The sequence below is a fragment of the Salvelinus fontinalis genome, chromosome 6, assembly GCF_029448725.1.
Source record: "Salvelinus fontinalis isolate EN_2023a chromosome 6, ASM2944872v1, whole genome shotgun sequence".
In the NCBI taxonomy this organism is placed as follows: domain Eukaryota; kingdom Metazoa; phylum Chordata; class Actinopteri; order Salmoniformes; family Salmonidae; genus Salvelinus; species Salvelinus fontinalis.
In genome coordinates this window covers 84,128,712-84,150,856 of record NC_074670.1, presented here as the reverse complement: position 1 = coordinate 84,150,856, position 22,145 = coordinate 84,128,712, and the positions used below count along the sequence as shown (strand labels likewise).

Sequence of the window (22,145 nt, the reverse complement as noted above, 5' to 3'; positions counted from 1 at the left end):
GATAGAGGAGACTATGGATAGAGGTAGAGGAGACAATGGCAAGAGGATACCATGGATAGAGGAGACCATGGATAGAGGAGAAGATGGATAGAGGTAGAGGAGATCATGGCTAGAGGAGACCATGGATAGAGGAGACTATGGATAGAGTTAGAGGAGACAATGACTAGAGGAGACCATGGATAGAGGAGACCATGGATAGAGGAGACCATGGATAGAGGAGACCATGGATAGAGGAGACTATGGATAGAGGAGACCAAGGCTGGAGGAGACTATGGATAGAGGAGACCATGGCTAGAGGTAGAGGAGACCATGGATAGAGGAGACCATGGATAGAGGTAGAGGAGACCATGGCTAGAGGAGACCATGGATAGAGGAGACCATGGATAGAGGAGACCATGGATAGTGGAGACCATGGATAGAGGTAGAGGAGACCATGGCTAGAGGAGACCATGGATAGAGGAGACCATGGATAGAGGAGACTATGGATAGAGGTAGAGGAGACCATGGGTAGAGGTAGAGGAGACCATGGCTAGAGGTAGAGGAGACCACGGATAGAGGAGACCATGGATAGAGGAGACTATGGATAGAGGTAGAGGAGACCATGGATAGAGGAGACTATGGATAGAGGAGACCATGGATAGAGGATACTATGGATAGAGGAGACCATGGATAGAGGTAGAGGAGACCATTGGTAGAGGAGACTATGGATAGAGGAGACCATGGATAGAGGTAGAGGAGACTATGGATAGAGGAGACCATGGATAGAGGAGACTATGGATAGAGGAGACCATGGGTAGAGGTAGAGGAGACTATGGATAGAGGAGACCATGGATAGAGGAGACTATGGATAGAGGAGACCATGGATAGAGGAGACCATGGATAGAGGAGACCATGGATAGAGGAGACCATGGATAGAGGAGACATGGATAGAGGAGACCATGGGTAGAGGTAGAGGAGACCATGGCTAGAGGTAGAGGAGACCATGGCTAGAGGAGACCATGGATAGAGGTAGAGGTAGAGGAGACCATGGATAGAGGAGACCATAGCTAAAGGTAGAGGAGACCATGGATAGAGGAGACCATGGATAGAGGAGACCATGGATAGAGGAGACCATGGATAGAGGAGACCATGGTTAGAGGAGAAGATGGATAGAGGTAGAGGAGATCATGGCTAGAGGAGACCATGGATAGAGGAGACTATGGATAGAGTTAGAGGAGACAATGACTAGAGGAGACCATGGATAGAGGAGACCATGGATAGAGGAGACCATGGATAGAGGAGACCATGGATAGAGGAGACTATGGATAGAGGAGACCATGGCTGGAGGAGACTATGGATAGAGGAGACCATGGCTAGAGGTAGAGGAGACCATGGATAGAGGAGACCATGGATAGAGGAGATCATGGATAGTGGAGACCATAAATAGAGGTAGAGGAGACCATGGCTAGAGGAGACCATGGATAGAGGAGACCATGGATAGAGGTAGAGGAGACCACGGATAGAGGTAGAGGAGACCATGGATAAAGGAGACTATGGATAGAGGAGACTATGGATAGAGGTAGAGGAGACTATGGATAGAGGAGACCATGGATAGAGGAGACCATGGGTAGAGGTAGAGGAGACTATGGATAGAGGAGACTATGGATAGAGGTAGAGGAGACCATGGGTAGAGGTAGAGGAGACCATGGCTAGAGGAGACTATGGATAAAGGAGACTATGGATAGAGGAGACTATGGATAGAGGTAGAGGAGACCATGGTTAGAGGTAGAGGAGACCATGGCTAGAGGTAGAGGAGACCACGGATAGAGGAGACCATGGATAGAGGAGACTATGGATAGAGGTAGAGGAGACCATGGATAGAGGAGACTATGGATAGAGGAGACCATGGATAGAGGTAGAGGAGACCATGGGTAGAGGAGACTATGGATAGAGGAGACCATGGATAGAGGAGACTATGGATAGAGGAGACCATGGGTAGAGGTAGAGGAGACTATGGATAGAGGAGACCATGGATAGAGGAGACTATGGATAGAGGAGACCATGGATAGAGGAGACCATGGATAGAGGAGAACATGGATAGAGGAGACCATGGATAGAGGAGACATGGATAGAGGAGACCATGGGTAGAGGTAGAGGAGACCATGGCTAGAGGTAGAGGAGACCATGGCTAGAGGAGACCATGGATAGAGGTAGAGGTAGAGGAGACCATGGATAGAGGAGACCATAGCTAAAGGTAGAGGAGACCATGGATAGAGGAGACCATGGATAGAGGAGACTATGGATAGAGGTAGAGGAGACCATGGATAGAGACCGTGGATAGAGGAGACCATGGCTAGAGGTAAAAAAAAAAAATGCAATGAAGCCCCTAAATGAGATCTGGTGCAAACAATTACCTTCAGAAGTCACATAATTAGTTAAATAAAGTCCACATGTGTGCAATCTAAGTGTCACATGATCTCAGTATATATACACCTGTTCTGAAATGCCCCAGAGTCTGCAACACCACCAAGCAAGCAGCTCCATGAAGACCAAGGAGCTTTCCAAACAGGTCAGGGACAAAGTTGTGGAGAAGTACAGATCAGGGTTGGGTTATAAAAAAATATCAGAAACTTTGAACATCCCACGGAGCACCATTAAATCCATTATTAAAAAATGGAAGGAATATGGCAACACAACAAACCTGCCAAGAGAGGACCGCACACCAAAACTTACACAGTCAAGGAGGGCATTAATCAGAGAGGCAACAAAGAGACCAAAGATAACCCTGAAGGAGCTGCAAAGCTCCACAGCGGAGATTGAAGTATCTGTCCATAGAACCACTTTAAGCCATACACTCCACAGAGCTGGGCTTTACAGAAGAGTGGCCGAAAAAAAGCCATTGTGTCACGTTCCTGACCTGTTTTCTGTTGTGTGGTATGTGTTTAATTGGTCAGGGCGTGAGTTTTGGGTGGGTAGTCTATGTTATGTGTTTTCTATGTTGGGTTAATGGGTTGCCTGGTATGGCTCTCAATTAGAGGCAGGTGTTTGGCGTTTCCTCTAATTGAGAGTCATATTAAGGTAGGTTGCTTCACATTGTTTGTTGTGGGTGGTTGTCTCCTGTGTCAGTGTTTGTCGCGCCACACGGGACTGTCTCGGTTTATGTAGTCTGTTCCTGTTCGTGAGTTCTTCGTGTTTTATGTAAGTCCCATGTCCAGGTCTGTCTACTCCGTTTTGTTATTTTGTTAATTATTCAAGTGTATTTCGTTTCGTGTTTTTTCATCTTGTTTAATAAATATAATGTCAAGTTACAACGCTGCGTCTTGGTCGAATCACCACTCCTCCTTTTCGTATGAAGAGGAGGAGGAATTCCGTTACAGAACCACCCACCAACAAAAGATCAAGCAGCGGTGTAACGGGAGGAAGGGACAGCGCAAGAAGGAGGAATGGACATGGGAGGATGTTTTGGAAGGTGAGGGTTGCTACACATGGGAGGAGATCCTGGCTGGAAAGGATCGCCTCCCATGGGAACAGCTGGAGGCAGCTCGGAGAGCGGAGGAAACCGGAGAGAGGAACCGGCGTTATGAGGGGACGCGTCTAGCACGGAAGCCCGAAAAGCCCGCAAGTACAACCCAAAAATTTCTTGGGGGGGGATAAGAGGTAGTGGGTCTAGGGCAGGTAGGAGACCTGCGCCCACTTCCCAGGCTAACCGTGGAGAGCGGGAGTACGGGTAGACACCGTGTTACGCAGTAGAGCGCACGGTGTCTCCTGTATGTGTGCATAGCCCGGTGCGGGTTATTCCACCTCCCCGCACTGGTATGGCTACAGTGTCTTGGTCGAATCACCACTCCTCCTTTTCGTATGAAGAGGAGGAGGAATTCCGTTACACATTGCTTAAAGAAAAAAGAAAAAAACACGTTTGGTGTTTGCCAAAAGGCATGGAGAATCTCCAAACATATGGAAGAAGGTACTCTGGTCAGATGAGATTAAAATTTAGCTTTTTGGCCATCAATGAAAAGCTGTCTGGCGCAAACCTAACACCTCTCATCACCCTGAGAACATCATCCCCACTGTGAAGCATGGTGGTGGCAGCATCATGCTGTGGGGATGTTTTTCATTGGCAGGGACTGGGAAACTGGTCAGAATTGAAGGAATGATGGATGGCGCAAAATACAGGGAAATTCTTGAGGGAAACCTGTTTCAGTCTTCCAGAGATTTGAGACTGGGACAGAGGTTCACCTTCCAGCAGGACAATGACCCCAAGCATTCTGCTAAAGCAACACTTGAGTGGTTTAAGGGGAAACATTTAAATGTATTGGAATGGCCTAGTCAAAGCCCAGACCTCAATCCAATTGAGAATCTGTGGTATGACTTAAAGATTGCTGTCCACCAGCGGAACCCATACAACTTGAAGGAGCTGGAGCAGTTTTGCCTTGAAGAATGGGAAAAAATACCAGTGGCTAGATGTGCCAAGCTTATAGAGACATACCCCAAGAGACTTGCAGCTGTAATTGCTGCAAAAGGTGGCTCTACAAAGTATTGACTTTGGGGGGGTGAATAGTTATGCACGCTCAAGTTTTGTTTTTTGTCTTAATTCTTGTTTGTTTCACAATAAAAAATATTTTGCATCTTCAAAATGGTAGACATGTTGTGTAAATCAAATGATACAAACCCCACAAAAAATGCATTTTAATTCAAAGGTTGTAAGGCAACAAAATAGGAAAAATGCCAAAGGGGTTCAATAATTTTGCAAGCAACTGTGTCTGATACTGTCTGGACCAAAATAATATGTCATACCATAAGCATCAGATAAACTGATAAATATAGAGGGGCACTGTTTCGCTCTCTCAGATGCTTTCTCCGGTGAGATACTGTGGTTTCAGCAGAGAGGGTAAGGCGAAGTGAGAGGGCTCACTCTCGCCAAAATCTGTCCAGTACAGTCCCAATGCGATTCAATGGCAATAATATGCAGACCTAAGCTTGTCGCCTGCCTTCCCGCTTTTTGGATAAAGGCTCACATTTTTGGGGGGGGGGGGCGCAGCGCTCACTGCATCTCAGTGCTAGAGGCGTCACTACAGACCCTGGTTCGATTCCAGGCTGTATCACAACCGGCCATGATTGGGAGCCCCATAGGGCAGCACACAATTGACCCAGCGTCGTCTGTGTTTGGCTGGGGTAGGCCGTCATTGTAAATAAGAATTTGTTCTTAACTGCCTACTTAAAAATAGGGCGGATCTCTGGTTTCAGCAGGTACACAGTGCACTGTTAGGATGATGGATTCCCCCTAAAGTAAAATTATATTTCGGCAAAATTATATAATTAATCCTGTCTAAATAAAACAATAAAAAATTATTCAGTAGGGAGCATAACTAAGACACAGAGGATCACTAGCTTATTTAAACAACAACAAAAAATAGCTGTGAATTGTTTCAAAGCACAAGTGTGTTTGTGTAACGGATGTGAAATGGCTAGCTAGGTAGCGGTGGTGCACGCTAATAGCGTTTCAATCGGTGACGTCACTTGCTCTGAGATCTTGAAGTAGTGGTTCCCCTTGCTCTGCAAGGGCCGTGGCTTTTGTGGAGCGATGGGTAACGATGCTTCGTGGGCGACCGTTGTTGGATGTGTGCAAAGGGTCCCTGGTTCGCGAGGGGACGGTCTAAAGTTATATACTGTTACATTTGCGAAGTCTGCAATTTGGGCAGTGCACATGACAATATGTCTATCTGATTATTGCGTTGCGGCTGTCAGTGAAAAGCATCCAAAGATAAGATGTCTTCAGTATAATTAAAAACATCAAGAGGAAGGGGAGGGGCATCAAGAGGAAGGGGAGGGGCATCAAGAGGAAGGGGGGGGGGGGTGAAGATACGGTGCTGAATGGATTCATATGTAGGAAAGTGCTCATTTGGCAATTCTTTATTTCTGATAGTCTTAACTCACCACGTACACCACTCATTTCTTCTTCGCCTCACACAAGTCAACAAAAGTTTTTTTACTTCTATTGCGAATGATAGTTCCTCAGTATTTGAACACTCCTGGCGTCGCTCATCAGTGTGAAAGAGAAAAGTATTATGATCTGACGATCCCATATATGATCCAGTGGAAACATAAATAAACAGGTTTCTGTTCCGAGCTTCCTGGCGCAGGAAACTCTGAGGGCCCGGAATAGGCTAGTTGATACAATGTTGCCAGTTTGTTAGCAACAGCTTCGTGCCAGACCCCGTTTTGTATTTATTATGGATCCCCATTAGTTCCTGCCAAGGCAGCAGCTACTCTTCCTGGGGTTTATTATGGATCCCCATTAGTTCCCGCCAAGGCAGCAGCTACTCTTCCTGGGGTTTATTATGGATCCCCATTAGTTCCCGCCAAGGCAGCAGCTACTCTTCCTGGGGTTTATTATGTATCCCCATTAGTTCCCGCCAAGGCAGCAGCTACTCTTGCTGGGGTTTATTATGGATCTCCATTAGTTCCCGCCAAGGCAGCAGCTACTCTTCCTGGGGTTTATTATGGATCCCCATTAGTTCCCGTCAAGGCAGCAGCTACTCTTCCTGGGGTTTATTATGGATCTCCATTAGTTCCCGTCAAGGCAGCAGCTACTCTTCCTGGGGTTTATTATGGATCCTCATTAGTTCCTGCCAAGGCAGCAGCTACTCTTTCTGGGGTTTATTATGGACCCCCATTAGTTCCTGCCAAGGCAGCAGCTACTCTTCCTGGGGTTTATTATGGATCCCCATTAGTTCCTGCCAAGGCAGCAGCTACTCTTCCTGGGGTTTATTATGGATCCCCATTAGTTCCTGCCAAGGCAGCAGCTACTCTTCCTGGGGTTTATTATGGATCCCCATTAGTTCCTGCCAAGGCAGCAGCTACTCTTCCTGGGGTTTATTATGGATACCCATTAGTTCCTGCCAAGGCAGCAGCTACTCTTCCTGGGGTTTATTATGGATACCCATTAGTTCCTGCCAAGGCAGCAGCTACTCTTCTTGGGGTCCAGCAAAATGAAGGCAGTTATAGAATTTTAAAAACATTACAACTCATTCAACTCAGGCCCATTCTCCACTACCCCATATCTAGAACACAAAATCCATGTGTACATATGTGTATAGTGCACATGTTATCATGTGTGTGTATGCATGTGTCTGTGCCTATGCTTGTGTTTTTAAATCTGATTCTACTACTTTCATCAGATACCTGATGTGGAATAGAGTTCCATGTAGTCATGGCTCTATGTAGTACTGTGCACCTCCCAGTCTATTCTGGTCTTTTGGGGTATGTATGGGTGTCTGAGCTGTGTGCTAGTAGTTTAGACAGACAGCTCGGTACCTTCAGCTTGTCAACACCACTTACAAAAACAAGTAATGATGAAATCAATCTCTCTTCCCCTTTTGAGCCATGAGAGATTGACTTGCATGTCATTAATGTTAGCTCTCTGTGTACTTTTAAGGGCCAGCCGTGCTGCCCTGTTCTGAGCCCTGTGATAATTTGATACGATGTTGAACTTCACAAGCAATAGCTCAAGTGAAGACCGATAGAAGAGGAGGCAGACAAACGGAGAAGAGAAGCAGACAGACGGAGAAGAGAGATGAAGGTGATTGAAAGAACTGGAATTGTCATCCGCATATTTTCGACTGTTTTTAATTGTCGGCTTTAGACCTACGTATTTTACTTAGTTGATGATGGGAGTTACAGGCCTACGTATTTTACTTAGTTGATGATGGGAGTTATAGGCCTACGTATTTTACTTAGTTGTTGATGGGAGTTACAGGCCTACGTATTTTACTTAGTTGTTGATGGGAGTTACAGGCCTACGTATTTTACTTAGTTGTTGATGGGAGTTATAGGCCTACGCCTACTGCTGCATTTGGCCTATAGGCTCTCTGCGTTCTATGCCCTCATTTCTTTAGCAGCCAATTGGATCACAGTGTGTCCATATTAAAAGAGGCTAGTGCTCTTTCCATAGTTACATTTGAACTTTTAGACTTTTATAAATTTTACTTCAGATTTAAAAAAAAAAGATTAACCACGTGACAATGATTGAGAAACAAAAACGGTTCATTATTGAAATGTGCATATATAATATAGACAATTCATAACTGCCAAACAGATCGGTAGAAATGGTCGGATACATTGTACGCTTCCTGAAACTTGAAACTCACGAGCGCAGGAGGCCCGGTGAAAAACAGCCCGTCTAAATGATTCGTTCTGGCGCCGGGTCTGCACAGCGAAAAGAGAGTATGGAACGCAGACATTTTGCTTTATTAATTAACTGGTTCTAATACACAATACAACTCATCAATCAAGGATATTAATGATTTCTCTAAAAACATCTCTAGTGTTCAGTGTGCAAAGCTTGAAAAGACACTTGGTATACGATACTTTAATACAACAAAAATTATGACAACTATTTGACCTTTTTTTTTATTTTTTTTATTCTATAATTATAATCCTATTATTCTTGGAGCAGAAGTTGACGTTAGTGGGGGAATCAGATCATTAGGTTGACATTGTGTACAATTGTAGGAATTGGTTCATGTCAGACGAGAACCATCTCAACTCTCCGCAAACAAACAAACAAATAAACAAACAAATACAGCACATTACTAAATAATAACTACTTACAGGCCTCTTGTGAGACTTGAGCTCTATTCAACCGGTGAAGCGTTACAGATTTAAATTTAAAAAGGTAATTTGCTATTGAGCCGATATACAGCATTTATCATGCAGTCTCCGCCAAAACAGTAGGAACATTGCTTTTAAATTGAAATTAACGTTGTAAAGATGAATTTCCACGTTTCGGATTTGAATAGAGTCATAGATTATACCGTATTTGGTTCAATACATACAGCCACTTGTATAGAATGACTTCAATCCCAGGACAACAATAACTACAAATCCCAGGACAACACAATTACTACAAATCCCAGGACAACACAATGACTACAAATCCCATAAAAAAAAAATCCAACTCAACAGTCAATTAGTTGTAATGATATTCTAGAAATGTTCTATGAGATCTCACTTCCATAGTTTAAAATGGATTTGACCCCCAGCCCTGTGAACAAGCCATAGTTTAAACTGGATTTGACCACCAGCCCTGTAAAACAAGCCATAGTTTAAACTGGATTTGACCACCAACCCTGTAAAACAAGCCATAGTTTAAACTGGATTTGACCCCCAGCCGTGTAAAACAAGCCATAGTTTAAACTGGATTTGACCCCCAGCCCTGTAAACAAGCCAGAGTTTATTTCCATATATAGTACATTGATAGTGATGCTTCAAAATACTAAATCATTTTTATGATGTACTATTCTGATTGAAACAAATCAATTACTAATGTAGCTGTCGTGAAGTGAAGCATTCTGGGGTCAATATGGAGTGTTCTACAGTATCTATAGTGACTAGTGCAATATGGTCTGTGTCCTAAAGGACTCCCTATTTCCTTTATATAGTGCTCTACTTTATATAGGGAATAGGGCGTAGGGCTCTGGTCTAAAGTAGTGCACTATATAGGGAATAGGGCTCAAGGCCTAAAGTAATGCACTATATAGGGAATAAGGTCCTGTCCTAAAGTAGTGCTCTATATAGGGAAAAGGGCTCTGGTCTAAAGTAGTGCACTAAATAGGGAATAGGGTCCTGGTCTAAAGTAGTGCACTATATAGGGAATAGGGCCCTGGTCTAAAGTAGTGCACTATATAGGTAATAGGGCCCTGGTCTAAAGTAGTGCACTATATCAGGAATATGGTTCCATTTACACAGGTGCACCTTGTGCTGGGGACAATAAAAGGACACTAAAATGTGCAGTTTTGTCACACGAAACATCGCCACAGATGTCTCAAGTTTTGAGTGAGAGTGCAATTGGCATGGTGCCTGAAGGAATGTCCACCAGAGCTGATGCCAGAGAATTTTATCTTTATTTCCCATAAGCTGCCTCCAACGTCTTCTTTGTGAATTTGGCAGTACGTCCAACCGGATCACGTTTAACCACGCCTGCCCAGGACCTCCACATCCGGCTTCTTCCCCTGTGAGAAGGGGGACGGACGTGATAAAGCCCTTTTGTGGGAAAAAAATGAATTCTGATTGGCTGTGCCTGCCTCCCAAGTGGGTGGGCCTATGCCCACCCATGGCTGCTCCCCTGCCCAGTCATGTGAAATCCATAGATTAGGGCCTAATGAATTCATTTCAATTGACTGATTTCCTCATATGAACTGTAACTCAGTAAAATCTCTGGAATTGTTGCATGTTGCGTTTATATCTTTGTTCAGTATAATTCCACATCGCTGAGTTCCCATTACCAACAGTACAGTAGTAAGGTTGCCCATTACCAACAGTACTGCAGTAAGGTTGCCCATTACCAACAGTACAGTAGTAAGGTTGCCCATTACCAACAGTACTGCAGTAAGGTTGCCCATTACCAACAGTACTGCAGTAAGGTTGCCCATTACCAACAGTACAGTAGTAAGGTTGCCCATTACCAACAGTACAGTAGTAAGGTTGCCCATTACCAACAGTACTGCAGTAAGGTTGCCCATTACCAACAGTACTGCAGTAAGGTTGCCCATTACCAACAGTACTGCAGTAAGGTTGCCCATTACCAACAGTACAGGAGTAAGGTTGCCCATTACCAACAGTACTGCAGTAAGGTTGCCCATTACCAACAGTACAGCAGTAAGGTTGCCCATTACCAACAGTACTGCAGTAAGGTTGCCCATTACCAACAGTACTGCAGTAAGGTTGCCCATTACCAACAGTACTGCAGTAAGGTTGCCCATTACCAACAGTACAGTAGTAAGGTTGCCCATTACCAACAGTACTGCAGTAAGGTTGCCCATTACCAACAGTACTGCAGTAAGGTTGCCCATTACCAACAGTACTGCAGTAAGGTTGCCCATTACCAACAGTACTGTAGTAAGGTTGCCCATTACCAACAGTACAGGAGTAAGGTTGCCCATTACCAACAGTACAGGAGTAAGGTTGCCCATTACCAACAGTACAGGAGTAAGGTTGCCCATTACCAACAGTACAGGAGTAAGGTTGCCCATTACCAACAGTACAGGAGTAAGGTTGCCCATTACCAACAGTACAGGAGTAAGGTTGCCCATTACCAACAGTACAGGAGTAAGGTTGCCCATTACCAACAGTACAGGAGTAAGGTTGCCCATTACCAACAGTACAGGAGTAAGGTTGCCCATTACCAACAGTACAGTAGTAAGGTTGCCCATTACCAACAGTACAGTAGTAAGGTTGCCCATTACCAACAGTACTGCAGTAAGGTTGCCCATTACCAACAGTACAGTAGTAAGGTTGCCCATTACCAACAGTACAGTAGTAAGGTTGCCCATTACCAACAGTACAGTAGTAAGGTTGCCCATTACCAACAGTACTGCAGTAAGGTTGCCCATTACCAACAGTACTGCAGTAAGGTTGCCCATTACCAACAGTACAGGAGTAAGGTTGCCCATTACCAACAGTGCAGCAGTAAGGTTGCCCATTACCAACAGTGCAGCAGTAAGGTTGCCCATTACCAACAGTGCAGCAGTAAGGTTGCCCATTACCAACAGTACTGCAGTAAGGTTGCCCATTACCAACAGTGCAGCAGTAAGGTTGCCCATTACCAACAGTACAACATTATATTACCTTAAGTACTGTAGTAAGGTTGCCCCTTATATTACCTTAAGTACTGTAGTAAGGTTGCCCATTACCAACAGTACAGTAGTAAGGTTGCCCCTTATATTACCTTAAGTACTGTAGTAAGGTTGCCCCTTATATTACCTTAAGTACTGTAGTAAGGTTGCCCCTTATATTACCTTAAGTACTGTAGTAAGGTTGCCCCTTATATTACCTTAAGTACTGCAGTATAGAGGGGTGTCAAACGGACCAGAGACTAGGAGGGGACTTTATGTAGTCGGTAGTGGAGCGATAGCTAAATGTAACATCTTAGAAAATGACCCACTAAACGGTTGGTTCAGCTTTGAAGACACTTACAAAACAGTTGAAGTGAAATGAACAAAGGTTGAGATTGGAAAACGCTGTGATATTTTACCAAACTAACAGCCACTGCCCAAACAGTAGACTAGACACACTGCAGTAGAGAATGACTTGTCAAACAACAGTGGTTAGCATCACAATCACAGAGGGAGAATGACATATATATTCATATTCAGTGGTTCACTGGTAATACATGAGATAGACAGCATTGGGCTAAGGCTTGAAATGACACTACACATGATAGTAAATGTCTCGTTATACAAATGACATATGATACTAGAGTAACCTGCTATGACGAACAACAGTAGAGACACCGGCAGTTAGTTGGAAAAGGTTGACATCACATTCCTTCAGATCTTAGATTAAGAGACCAGGACGTATGACTGACAGCAGTGGGAGCCAGTGGGAGGGGGGGGGCAGTGGGATGGGGGGGGGGGCAGTGGGAGGGAGGGAGTCAGTGGGAGAGAGTCAGTGGGAGAGAGTCAGTGGGAGGGAGTCAGTGGGAGAGAGTCAGTGGGAGAGAGTCAGTGGGAGAGAGTCAGTGGGAGAGAGTCAGTGGGAGGGGGGGAGTCAGTGGGAGGGGGGGAGTCAGTGGGAGAGAGTCAGTGGGAGGGGGGGAGTCAGTGGGAGAGAGTCAGTGGGAGGGAGTCAGTGGGAGAGAGTCAGTGGGAGAGAGTCAGTGGGAGAGAGTCAGTGGGAGAGAGTCAGTGGGAGAGAGTCAGTGGGAGAGAGTCAGTGGGAGAGAGTCAGTGGGAGAGAGTCAGTGGGAGGGAGTCAATGGGAGGGAGTCAGTGGGAGGGAGGGAGTCAGTGGGAGGGAGGGAGTCAGTGGGAGGGAGGGAGTCAGTGGGAGAGAGTCAGTGGGAGGGGGGGAGTCAGTGGGAGGGAGGGAGTCAGTGGGAGAGAGTCAGTGGGAGAGAGTCAGTGGGAGAGAGTCAGTGGGAGGGGGGGAGTCAGTGGGGGGGAGTCAGTGGGAGGGGGGGGGGGGGGTCAGTGGGAGGGAGTCAGTGGGAGGGGGGGAGTCAGTGGGGGGAGTCAGTGGGAGAGAGTCAGTGGGAGGAAGTCAGTGGGAGGGGGGGAGTCAGTGGGGGGGAGTCAGTGGGAGGGGGGGGGGGTCAGTGGGGGGGAGTCAGTGGGAGGGGGGGGTCAGTGGGAGAGAGTCAGTGGGAGAGAGTCAGTGGGAGAGAGTCAGTGGGAGAGAGTCAGTGGGAGGGGGGGAGTCAGTGGGGGGGAGTCAGTGGGAGGGAGTCAGTGGGAGGGGGGGAGTCAGTGGGGGGGAGTCAGTGGGAGGGGGGGGGGGGTCAGTGGGGGGGAGTCAGTGGGAGGGGGGGGGGAGTCAGTGGGAGGGGGGGGAGTCAGTGGGAGGGAGTCAGTGGGAGGGAGTCAGTGGGAGGGAGTCAGTGGGAGGGGGGGAGTCAGTGGGAGGGGGGGAGTCAGTGGGAGGGGGGGAGTCAGTGGGAGAGAGTCAGTGGGAGGGGGGGAGTCAGTGGGGGGAGTCAGTGGGAGGGAGTCAGTGGGAGAGAGTCAGTGGGAGGGGGGGAGTCAGTGGGGGGGAGTCAGTGGGAGAGAGTCAGTGGGAGAGAGTCAGTGGGAGAGAGTCAGTGGGAGGGAGTCAGTGGGAGGGAGTCAGTGGGAGGGAGTCAGTGGGAGGGGGGGAGTCAGTGGGGGGGAGTCAGTGGGAGGGAGTCAGTGGGAGGGAGTCAGTGGGAGGGGGGGGGAGCCAGTGGGAGGGGGGGGGGCAGTGGAAGTGGGGGGGAGCCTGTTGGAGGGGCCAGTGGAAGGGGGGGGGAGCCAGTGGGAGGGGGGGGGGGGGGCAGTGGGAGGCGGGGGGCAGTGGGAGGGGGGGGGCAGTGGGAGGGGGGGGGCAGTGGGAGGGGGGGGGCAGTGCGAGGGGGGGGGCAGTGGGAGGGGGGGTGGCAGTGGGAGAGAGCCAGTGGGAGGGAGCCAGTGGGGGGGGGGGGGCGGCCAGTGGGAGAGAGCCAGTGGGAGGGAGCCAGTGGGGGGGGGGGGGGGGGTGGGTCAGTTGGAGGGGGGGAGTCAGTGGGAGAGAGCAGCACCGGATGCATTTGAAAAGTCCAGGGATAGAAGTATATCTGAACACATCTGTAGCTGAGCGATAGTGAGGATCTGAACAGCTGTCTGGTTTGCAGTGGAGTGGAGAGTAGCTGGAGCTGCGTGATACTGAGGGTCTTCAGGGTTCAGATGGGGAGGGGGTTCCTGTCCCCTCTGAACCACCTCCCCCTCCCTCTCAGACGGGAGCGAAGGCATGACCTTTACACAGCGGCTTATCCTTCTTAGAGTAGAACGTCTTCCCTTCCAGGTTGATCTGGCAGAACTGGGATGGAGAGAGAGAGACTGAGGTGAGACATAAAAGAGACAGGCAGAGAGACTGAGGTGAGACATAAAAGAGACAGGCAGAGAGACTGAGGAGAGACATAACAGAGACAGGCAGAGAGACTGAGGAGAGACATAACAGAGACAGGCAGAGAGACTGATGTGAGACATAACAGAGACAGGCAGAGAGACATAACAGAGACAGGCAGAGAGACTGGGGTGAGACATAACAGAGACAGGCAGAGAGACTGAGGAGAGACATAACAGAGACAGGCAGAGAGACTGAGGTGAGACAGGCAGAGAGACTGATGTGAGACATAACAGAGACAGGCAGAGAGACTGATGTGAGACATAACAGACAGGCAGAGAGACTGAGGAGAGACAGGCAGAGAGACATAACAGAGACAGGTAGAGAGACTGAGGAGAGACATAACAGAGACAGGCAGAGAGACTGATGTGAGACATAACAGAGACAGGCAGAGAGACATAACAGAGACAGGCAGAGAGACATAACAGAGACAGGCAGAGAGACTGGGGTGAGACATAACAGAGACAGGCAGAGAGACTGAGGTGAGACAGGCAGAGAGACATAACAGAGACAGGTAGAGAGACTGAGGAGAGACATAACAGACAGGCAGAGAGACTGAGGAGAGACAGGCAGACAGACTGAGGAGAGACAGGCAGAGAGACATAACAGAGACAGGCAGAGAGACTGAAGAGAGACATAACAGAGACAGGCAGAGAGACTGAGGAGAGACATAACAGAGACAGGCAGAGAGACTGAGGAGAGACAGGCAGAGAGACATAACAGAGACAGGCAGAGAGACATAACAGAGACAGGCAGAGAGACATAACAGAGACAGGCAGAGAGACATAACAGAGACAGGCAGAGAGACATAACAGAGACAGGCAGAGAGATATAACAGAGACAGGTAGAGAGACTGAGGTGAGACATAACAGAGACAGGCAGAGAGACATAACAGAGACAGGCAGAGAGACTGGGCTGAGACATAACAGAGACAGGCAGAGAGACTGAGGTGAGACATAACAGAGACAGGCAGAGAGACTGAGGTGAGACAGGCAGAGAGACATAACAGAGACAGGCAGAGAGACATAACAGAGACAGGCAGAGAGACATAACAGAGACAGGCAGAGAGACTGGGCTGAGACATAACAGAGACAGGCAGAGAGACTGAGGTGAGACATAACAGAGACAGGCAGAGAGACATAACAGAGACAGGCAGAGAGACTGAGGTGAGACATAACAGAGACAGGCAGAGAGACATAACAGAGACAGGCAGAGAGACTGGGGTGAGACATAACAGAGACAGGTAGAGAGACTGAGGAGAGACATAACAGAGACAGGCAAAAGAGACTGAGGAGAGACATAACAGAGACAGGCAGAGAGACTGAGGAGAGACAGGCAGAGAGACATAACAGAGACAGGCAGAGAGACTGAGGAGAGACATAACAGAGACAGGCAGAGAGACTGAGGAGAGACATAACAGAGACAGGCAGAGAGACTGAGGAGAGACAGGCAGAGAGACATAACAGAGACAGGCAGAGAGACTGATGTGAGACATAACAGAGACAGGTAGAGAGACATAACAGAGACAGGCAGAGAGACTGAGGTGAGACATAACAGAGACAGGTAGAGAGACATAACAGAGACAGGCAGAGAGACTGAGGAGAGACATAACAGAGACAGGCAGAGAGACTGAGGAGAGACATAACAGAGACAGGCAGAGAGACATAACAGAGACAGGCAGAGAGACTGAGGTGAGACATAACAGAGACAGGTAGAGAGACATAACAGAGACAGGCAGAGAGACTGAGGAGAGACATAACAGAGACAGGCAGAGAGACATAACAGAGACAGGCAGAGAGACTGAGGAGAGACATAACAGAGACAGGCAGAGAGACTGAGGTGAGACATAACAGAGACAGGCAGAGAGACTGAGGAGAGACATAACAGAGACAGGTAGAGAGACTGAGGTGAGACATAACAGAGACAGGCAGAGAGACATAACAGAGACAGGCAGAGAGACTGAGGTGAGACATAACAGAGACAGGTAGAGAGACATAACAGAGACAGGTAGAGAGACTGATGTGAGACATAACAGAGACAGGTAGAGAGACTGAGGTGAGACATAACAGAGACAGGTAGAGAGACTGAGGTGAGACATAACAGAGACAGGTAGAGAGACATAACAGAGACAGGTAGAGAGACTGATGTGAGACATAACAGAGACAGGCAGAGAGACTGAGGTGAGACATAACAGAGACAGGTAGAGAGACATAACAGAGACAGGTAGAGAGACTGATGTGAGACATAACAGAGACAGGCAGAGAGACATAACAGAGACAGGTAGAGAGACATAACAGAGACAGGCAGAGAGACATAACAGAGACAGGCAGAGAGACTGGGGTGAGACATAACAGAGACAGGCAGAGACGAAGGTACAGTTGAAGTCGGAAGTTTACATACAGCTGAGCCAAATACATTTAAACTCAGTTTTTCACAATTCCTGACATTTAATCCTAGTAAAAATGTCCTGTCTTAGGTCAGTTAGGATCACCACTTTATTTTAAGAATGTGAAATGTCGGAATAATAGTTGAGAGAATGATTTATTTCAGCTTTTATTTCTTTCATCACATTCCCAGTGGGTCAGAAGTTTACATACACTCAATTAGTATTTGGTAGCATTGCCTTTAAATTGTTTAACTTGGGTCAAATGTTTCAGGTAGCCTTCCATAAGCATCCCACAATAAGTTGGGTGAATTGTGGCCCATTCCTCCTGACAGAGCTGGTGTAATTGAGTCAGGTTTGTAGGCCTCCTTGCTCACACACGCTTTTTCAGTTCTTCCCACACATTTTCTATAGGATTGAGGTCCGTACTTTGTGATGGCCACTCCAATACCTTAACTTTGTTGTCCAAACCGTAGTCTGTCTTTTTATGGCGGTTTGGAGCAGTGGCTTCTTCCTTGCTGAGCGGCCTTTCAGGTTATGTCGATATAGGACTCGTTTTACTGTGGATATAGATACTTTTGTACCTGTATCCTCCAGCATCTTCACAAGGTCCTTTGCTGTTGTTCTGGGATTGATTTGCACTTTTCACACCAAAGTACGTTCATCTCTAGGAGACAGAACGGGTCTCCTTCCTGAGCGGTATGACGGCTGCGTGGTCCCATGGTGTTTATACTTGCGTACTATTGTTGGTACAGATGAACGTGGTACCTTCAGGCATTTGGAATTTGCTCCCAAGGATGAACCAGACTTGTGGAGGTCTACAATTTTATTTTCTGAGGTCTTGGCTGATTTCTTTTAATTTTCCCATGATGTCAAGCAAAGAGGCACTGAGTTTGAAGGTAGGCCTTGAAATACATCCACAGGTAAACCTCCAATTGACTCAAATGATGTCAATTAGCCTATCAGAAGCTTCTAAAGCCATGACATCATTTTCTGGAATGTCCCAAGCTGTTTAAAGACACAGTCAACTTAGTGTATGTAAACTTCTGACCCACTGGAAGTGTGATACAGTGAATTATAACTGAAATAATCTATCTGTAAACAAATGTTGGAAAAATGACTTGTAATCATGCACAAAGTAGATGTCATATCCTACTTGACAAAACTATAGTTTGTTAAATAACAAGAAATTTGTGGAGTGGTTGAAAAATTAGTTTTAATGACTCCAACCTAAGTGTACGTAAACTTCCGACTTCAACTGTAGTTAGAGGTGAGGTAGACAGAGGTCCAGGTGAATCAGGAGAGTGACTTACAGCGCAGACGAAGCAGGTGTCGTGCCAGCTGTATCCCAAGGCCTCTAGGAAGCGGTCCCCAGCGTCGATCTTAAAGTCACAGCCGTGACACTTAGTACCAAACATCTTCTCATAATCTGCAGGGAGAGAGAGGGGGGGTGGAGGAGAGAGAGGGGGGGTGGAGGAGAGAGAGGGGGGGTGGAGGAGAGAGAGGGGGGGTGGAGGAGAGAGAGGGGGTGGAGGAGAGAGGGGGGGTGGAGGAGGGAGAGGGGGGTGGAGGAGGGAGAGGGGGGGTGGAGGAGAGAGAGGGGGGGTGGAGGAGAGAGAGGGGGGGTGGAGGAGAGAGAGGGGGGGTGGAGGAGAGAGAGGGGGTGGAGGAGGGCGAGGGAGCAGGGAAGTGGAGGAGAGAGAGGGGGGGTGGAGGAGAGAGAGGGGGGGTGGAGGAGAGAGAGGGGGTGGAGGAGAGAGGGGGGGTGGAGGAGGGAGAGGGGGGTGGAGGAGGGAGAGGGGGGGTGGAGGAGAGAGAGGGGGGGTGGAGGAGGGAGAGGGGGGGCGGAGGAGAGAGGGGGGGGCGTGGAGGAGAGAGAGGGGTGGCAGGAGGAGAGAGAGGGGGGGTGGAGGAGAGAGAGGGGGGGGTGGAGGAGAGAGAGGGGGGGTGGAGGAGAGAGAGGGGGGGTGGAGGAGAGAGAGGGGTTAAGAGTTACCATATTCATCAGCAAAACGTTTTTTCCCCTGTAAGGTTTTGGTCTGTAGAAGATCAGCAAAGGATCAAATAAGAAAGAAAGAAAGTGAAGGAGGACATCAGGGAAATTGCTGCAGGTAGTAAAGGAGGACATCAGGGAAATTGCTGCAGGTAGTGAAGGAGGACATCAGGGATGTTGCTGCAGGTAGTGAAGGAGGACATCAGGGATGTTGCTGCAGGTAGTGAAGGAGGACATCAGGGAAATTGCTGCAGGTAGTGAAGGAGGACATCAGGGATGTTGCTGCAGGTAGTGAAGGAGGACATCAGGGATGTTGCTGCAGGTAGTGAAGGAGGACATCAGGGAAATTGCTGCAGGTAGTGAAGGAGGACATCAGGGATGTTGCTAAAGGTAGTGAAGGAGGACATCAGGGATGTTGCTGCAGGTAGTGAAGGAGGACATCAGGGATGTTGCTAAAGGTAGTGAAGGAGGACATCAGGGATGTTGCTGCAGGTAGTGAAGGAGGACATCAGAGATGTTGCTGCAGGTAGTGAAGGAGGACATCAGGGATGTTGCTGCAGGTAGTGAAGGGAGGACATCAGTGATGTTGCTGCAGGTAGTGAAGGAGGACATCAGGGATGTTGCTGCAGGTAGTGAAGGAGGACATCAGGGATGTTGCTGCAGGTAGTGAAGGGAGGACATCAGTGATGTTGCTGCAGGTAGTGAAGGAGGACATCAGGGATGTTGCTGCAGGTAGTGAAGGGAGGACATCAGTGATGTTGCTGCAGGTAGTGAAGGAGGACATCAGTGATGTTGCTGCAGGTAGTGAAGGAGGACATCAGGGATGTTGCTGCAGGTAGTGAAGGAGGACATCAGGGATGTTGCTGCAGGTAGTGAAGGGAGGACATCAGTGATGTTGCTGCAGGTAGTGAAGGAGGACATCAGAGATGTTGCTGCAGGGAGTGAAGGAGGACATCAGTGATGTTGCTAAAGGTAGTGAAGGAGGACATCAGGGATGTTGCTGCAGGTAGTGAAGGGAGGACATCAGTGATGTTGCTGCAGGTAGTGAAGGAGGACATCAGGGATGTTGCTGCAGGTAGTGAAGGAGGACATCAGGGATGTTGCTGCAGGTAGTGAAGGGAGGACATCAGTGATGTTGCTGCAGGTAGTGAAGGAGGACATCAGAGATGTTGCTGCAGGGAGTGAAGGAGGACATCAGTGATGTTGCTAAAGGTAGTGAAGGAGGACATCAGGGAAATTGCTGCAGGTAGTGAAGGAGGACATCAGTGATGTTGCTAAAGGTAGTGAAGGAGGACATCAGGGAAATTGCTGCAGGTAGTGAAGGAGGACATCAGTGATGTTGCTAAAGGTAGTGAAGGAGGACATCAGGGATGTTGCTGCAGGTAGTGAAGGGAGGACATCAGTGATGTTGCTGCAGGTAGTGAAGGAGGAGAGAGGAGGAGGGCAGATTGCTTCACAGTAGTGAAGGGAGGAGAGAGGAGGAGGGCAGATTGCTCCACAGTAGTGAAGGAGGAGAGAGGAGGAGGGCAGATTGCTCCACAGTAGTGAAGGGAGGAGAGAGGAGGAGGGCAGATTGCTCCACAGTAGTGAAGGGAGGAGAGAGGAGGAGGGCAGATTGCTCCACAGTAGTGAAGGAGGAGAGAGGAGGAGGGCAGATTGCTCCACAGTAGTGAAGGAGGAGAGAGGAGGAGGGCAGATTGCTCCACAGTAGTGAAGGAGGAGAGAGGAGGAGGGCAGATTGCTCCACAGTAGTGAAGGGAGGAGAGAGGAGGAGGGCAGATTGCTCCACAGTAGTGAAGGGAGGAGAGAGGAGGTGGGCAGATTGCTCCACAGTAGTGAAGGGAGGAGAGAGGAGGAGGGCAGATTGCTCCACAGTAGTGAAGGGAGGAGAGAGGAGGTGGGCAGATTGCTCCACAGTAGTGAAGGGAGGAGAGAGGAGGTGGGCAGATTGCTCCACAGTAGTGAAGGGAGGAGAGAGGAGGTGGGCAGATTGCTCCACAGTAGTGAAGGGAGGAGAGAGGAGGAGGGCAGATTGCTCCACAGTAGTGAAGGGAGGAGAGAGGAGGTGGGCAGATTGCTCCACAGTAGTGAAGGGAGGAGAGAGGAGGTGGGCAGATTGCTCCACAGTAGTGAAGGGAGGAGAGAGGAGGTGGGCAGATTGCTCCACAGTAGTGAAGGAGGAGAGAGGAGGAGGGCAGATTGCTCCACAGTAGTGAAGGAGGAGAGAGGAGGTGGGCAGATTGCTCCACAGTAGTGAAGGAGGAGAGAGGAGGTGGGCAGATTGCTCCACAGTAGTGAAGGGAGGAGAGAGGAGGAGGGCAGATTGCTTCACAGTAGTGAAGGGAGGAGGAGGGCAGATTGCTTCACAGTAGTGAAGGGAGGAGAGAGGAGGTGGGCAGATTGCTTCACAGTAGTGAAGGGAGGAGAGAGGAGGAGGGCAGATTGCTCCACAGTAGTGAAGGAGGAGAGAGGAGGAGGGCAGATTGCTCCACAGTAGTGAAGGGAGGAGGAGGGCAGATTGCTCCACAGTAGTGAAGGAGGAGAGAGGAGGAGGGCAGATTGCTCCACAGTAGTGAAGGGAGGAGAGAGGAGGAGGGCAGATTGCTCCACAGTAGTGAAGGGAGGAGAGAGGAGGAGGGCAGATTGCTCCACAGTAGTGAAGGAGGAGAGAGGAGGAGGGCAGATTGCTCCACAGTAGTGAAGGAGGAGAGAGGAGGAGGGCAGATTGCTCCACAGTAGTGAAGGAGGAGAGAGGAGGAGGGCAGATTGCTCCACAGTAGTGAAGGGAGGAGAGAGGAGGTGGGCAGATTGCTCCACAGTAGTGAAGGGAGGAGAGAGGAGGAGGGCAGATTGCTCCACAGTAGTGAAGGGAGGAGAGAGGAGGTGGGCAGATTGCTCCACAGTAGTGAAGGGAGGAGAGAGGAGGTGGGCAGATTGCTCCACAGTAGTGAAGGGAGGAGAGAGGAGGTGGGCAGATTGCTCCACAGTAGTGAAGGGAGGAGAGAGGAGGAGGGCAGATTGCTCCACAGTAGTGAAGGGAGGAGAGAGGAGGTGGGCAGATTGCTCCACAGTAGTGAAGGGAGGAGAGAGGAGGTGGGCAGATTGCTCCACAGTAGTGAAGGGAGGAGGAGGGCAGATTGCTTCACAGTAGTGAAGGGAGGAGAGAGGAGGTGGGCAGATTGCTTCACAGTAGTGAAGGGAGGAGAGAGGAGGAGGGCAGATTGCTTCACAGTAGTGAAGGGAGGAGAGAGGAGGAGGGCAGATTGCTTCACAGTAGTGAAGGGAGGAGAGAGGAGGAGGGCAGATTGCTTCACAGTAGTGAAGGGAGGAGAGAGGAGGAGGGCAGATTGCTTCACAGTAGTGAAGGGAGGAGGAGGGCAGATTGCTCCACAG

The 22,145-nt window shown here is 48.7% G+C and overlaps 1 protein-coding gene across 3 annotated transcripts in view; it reads right to left on the bottom strand.

The window, feature by feature from the left end:
* Positions 1 to 13,972: 13,972 nt before the first annotated feature.
* The window catches only part of pdlim7 (PDZ and LIM domain 7), a 99,894-nt gene continuing 91,721 nt past the window's right edge, over positions 13,973 to 22,145 (bottom strand). For all 3 annotated transcript variants that reach the window (XM_055927866.1, XM_055927868.1, XM_055927867.1), the window contains 2 exons: positions 18,073 to 18,188; positions 13,973 to 14,289 (listed from right to left, as the gene is read on the bottom strand). In XM_055927866.1, coding sequence (XP_055783841.1) covers positions 14,203 to 14,289; positions 18,073 to 18,188 — 203 coding nt within the window. In that variant the 3' untranslated portion in view covers positions 13,973 to 14,202. The remainder of the gene's footprint in view (positions 14,290 to 18,072; positions 18,189 to 22,145) is intronic.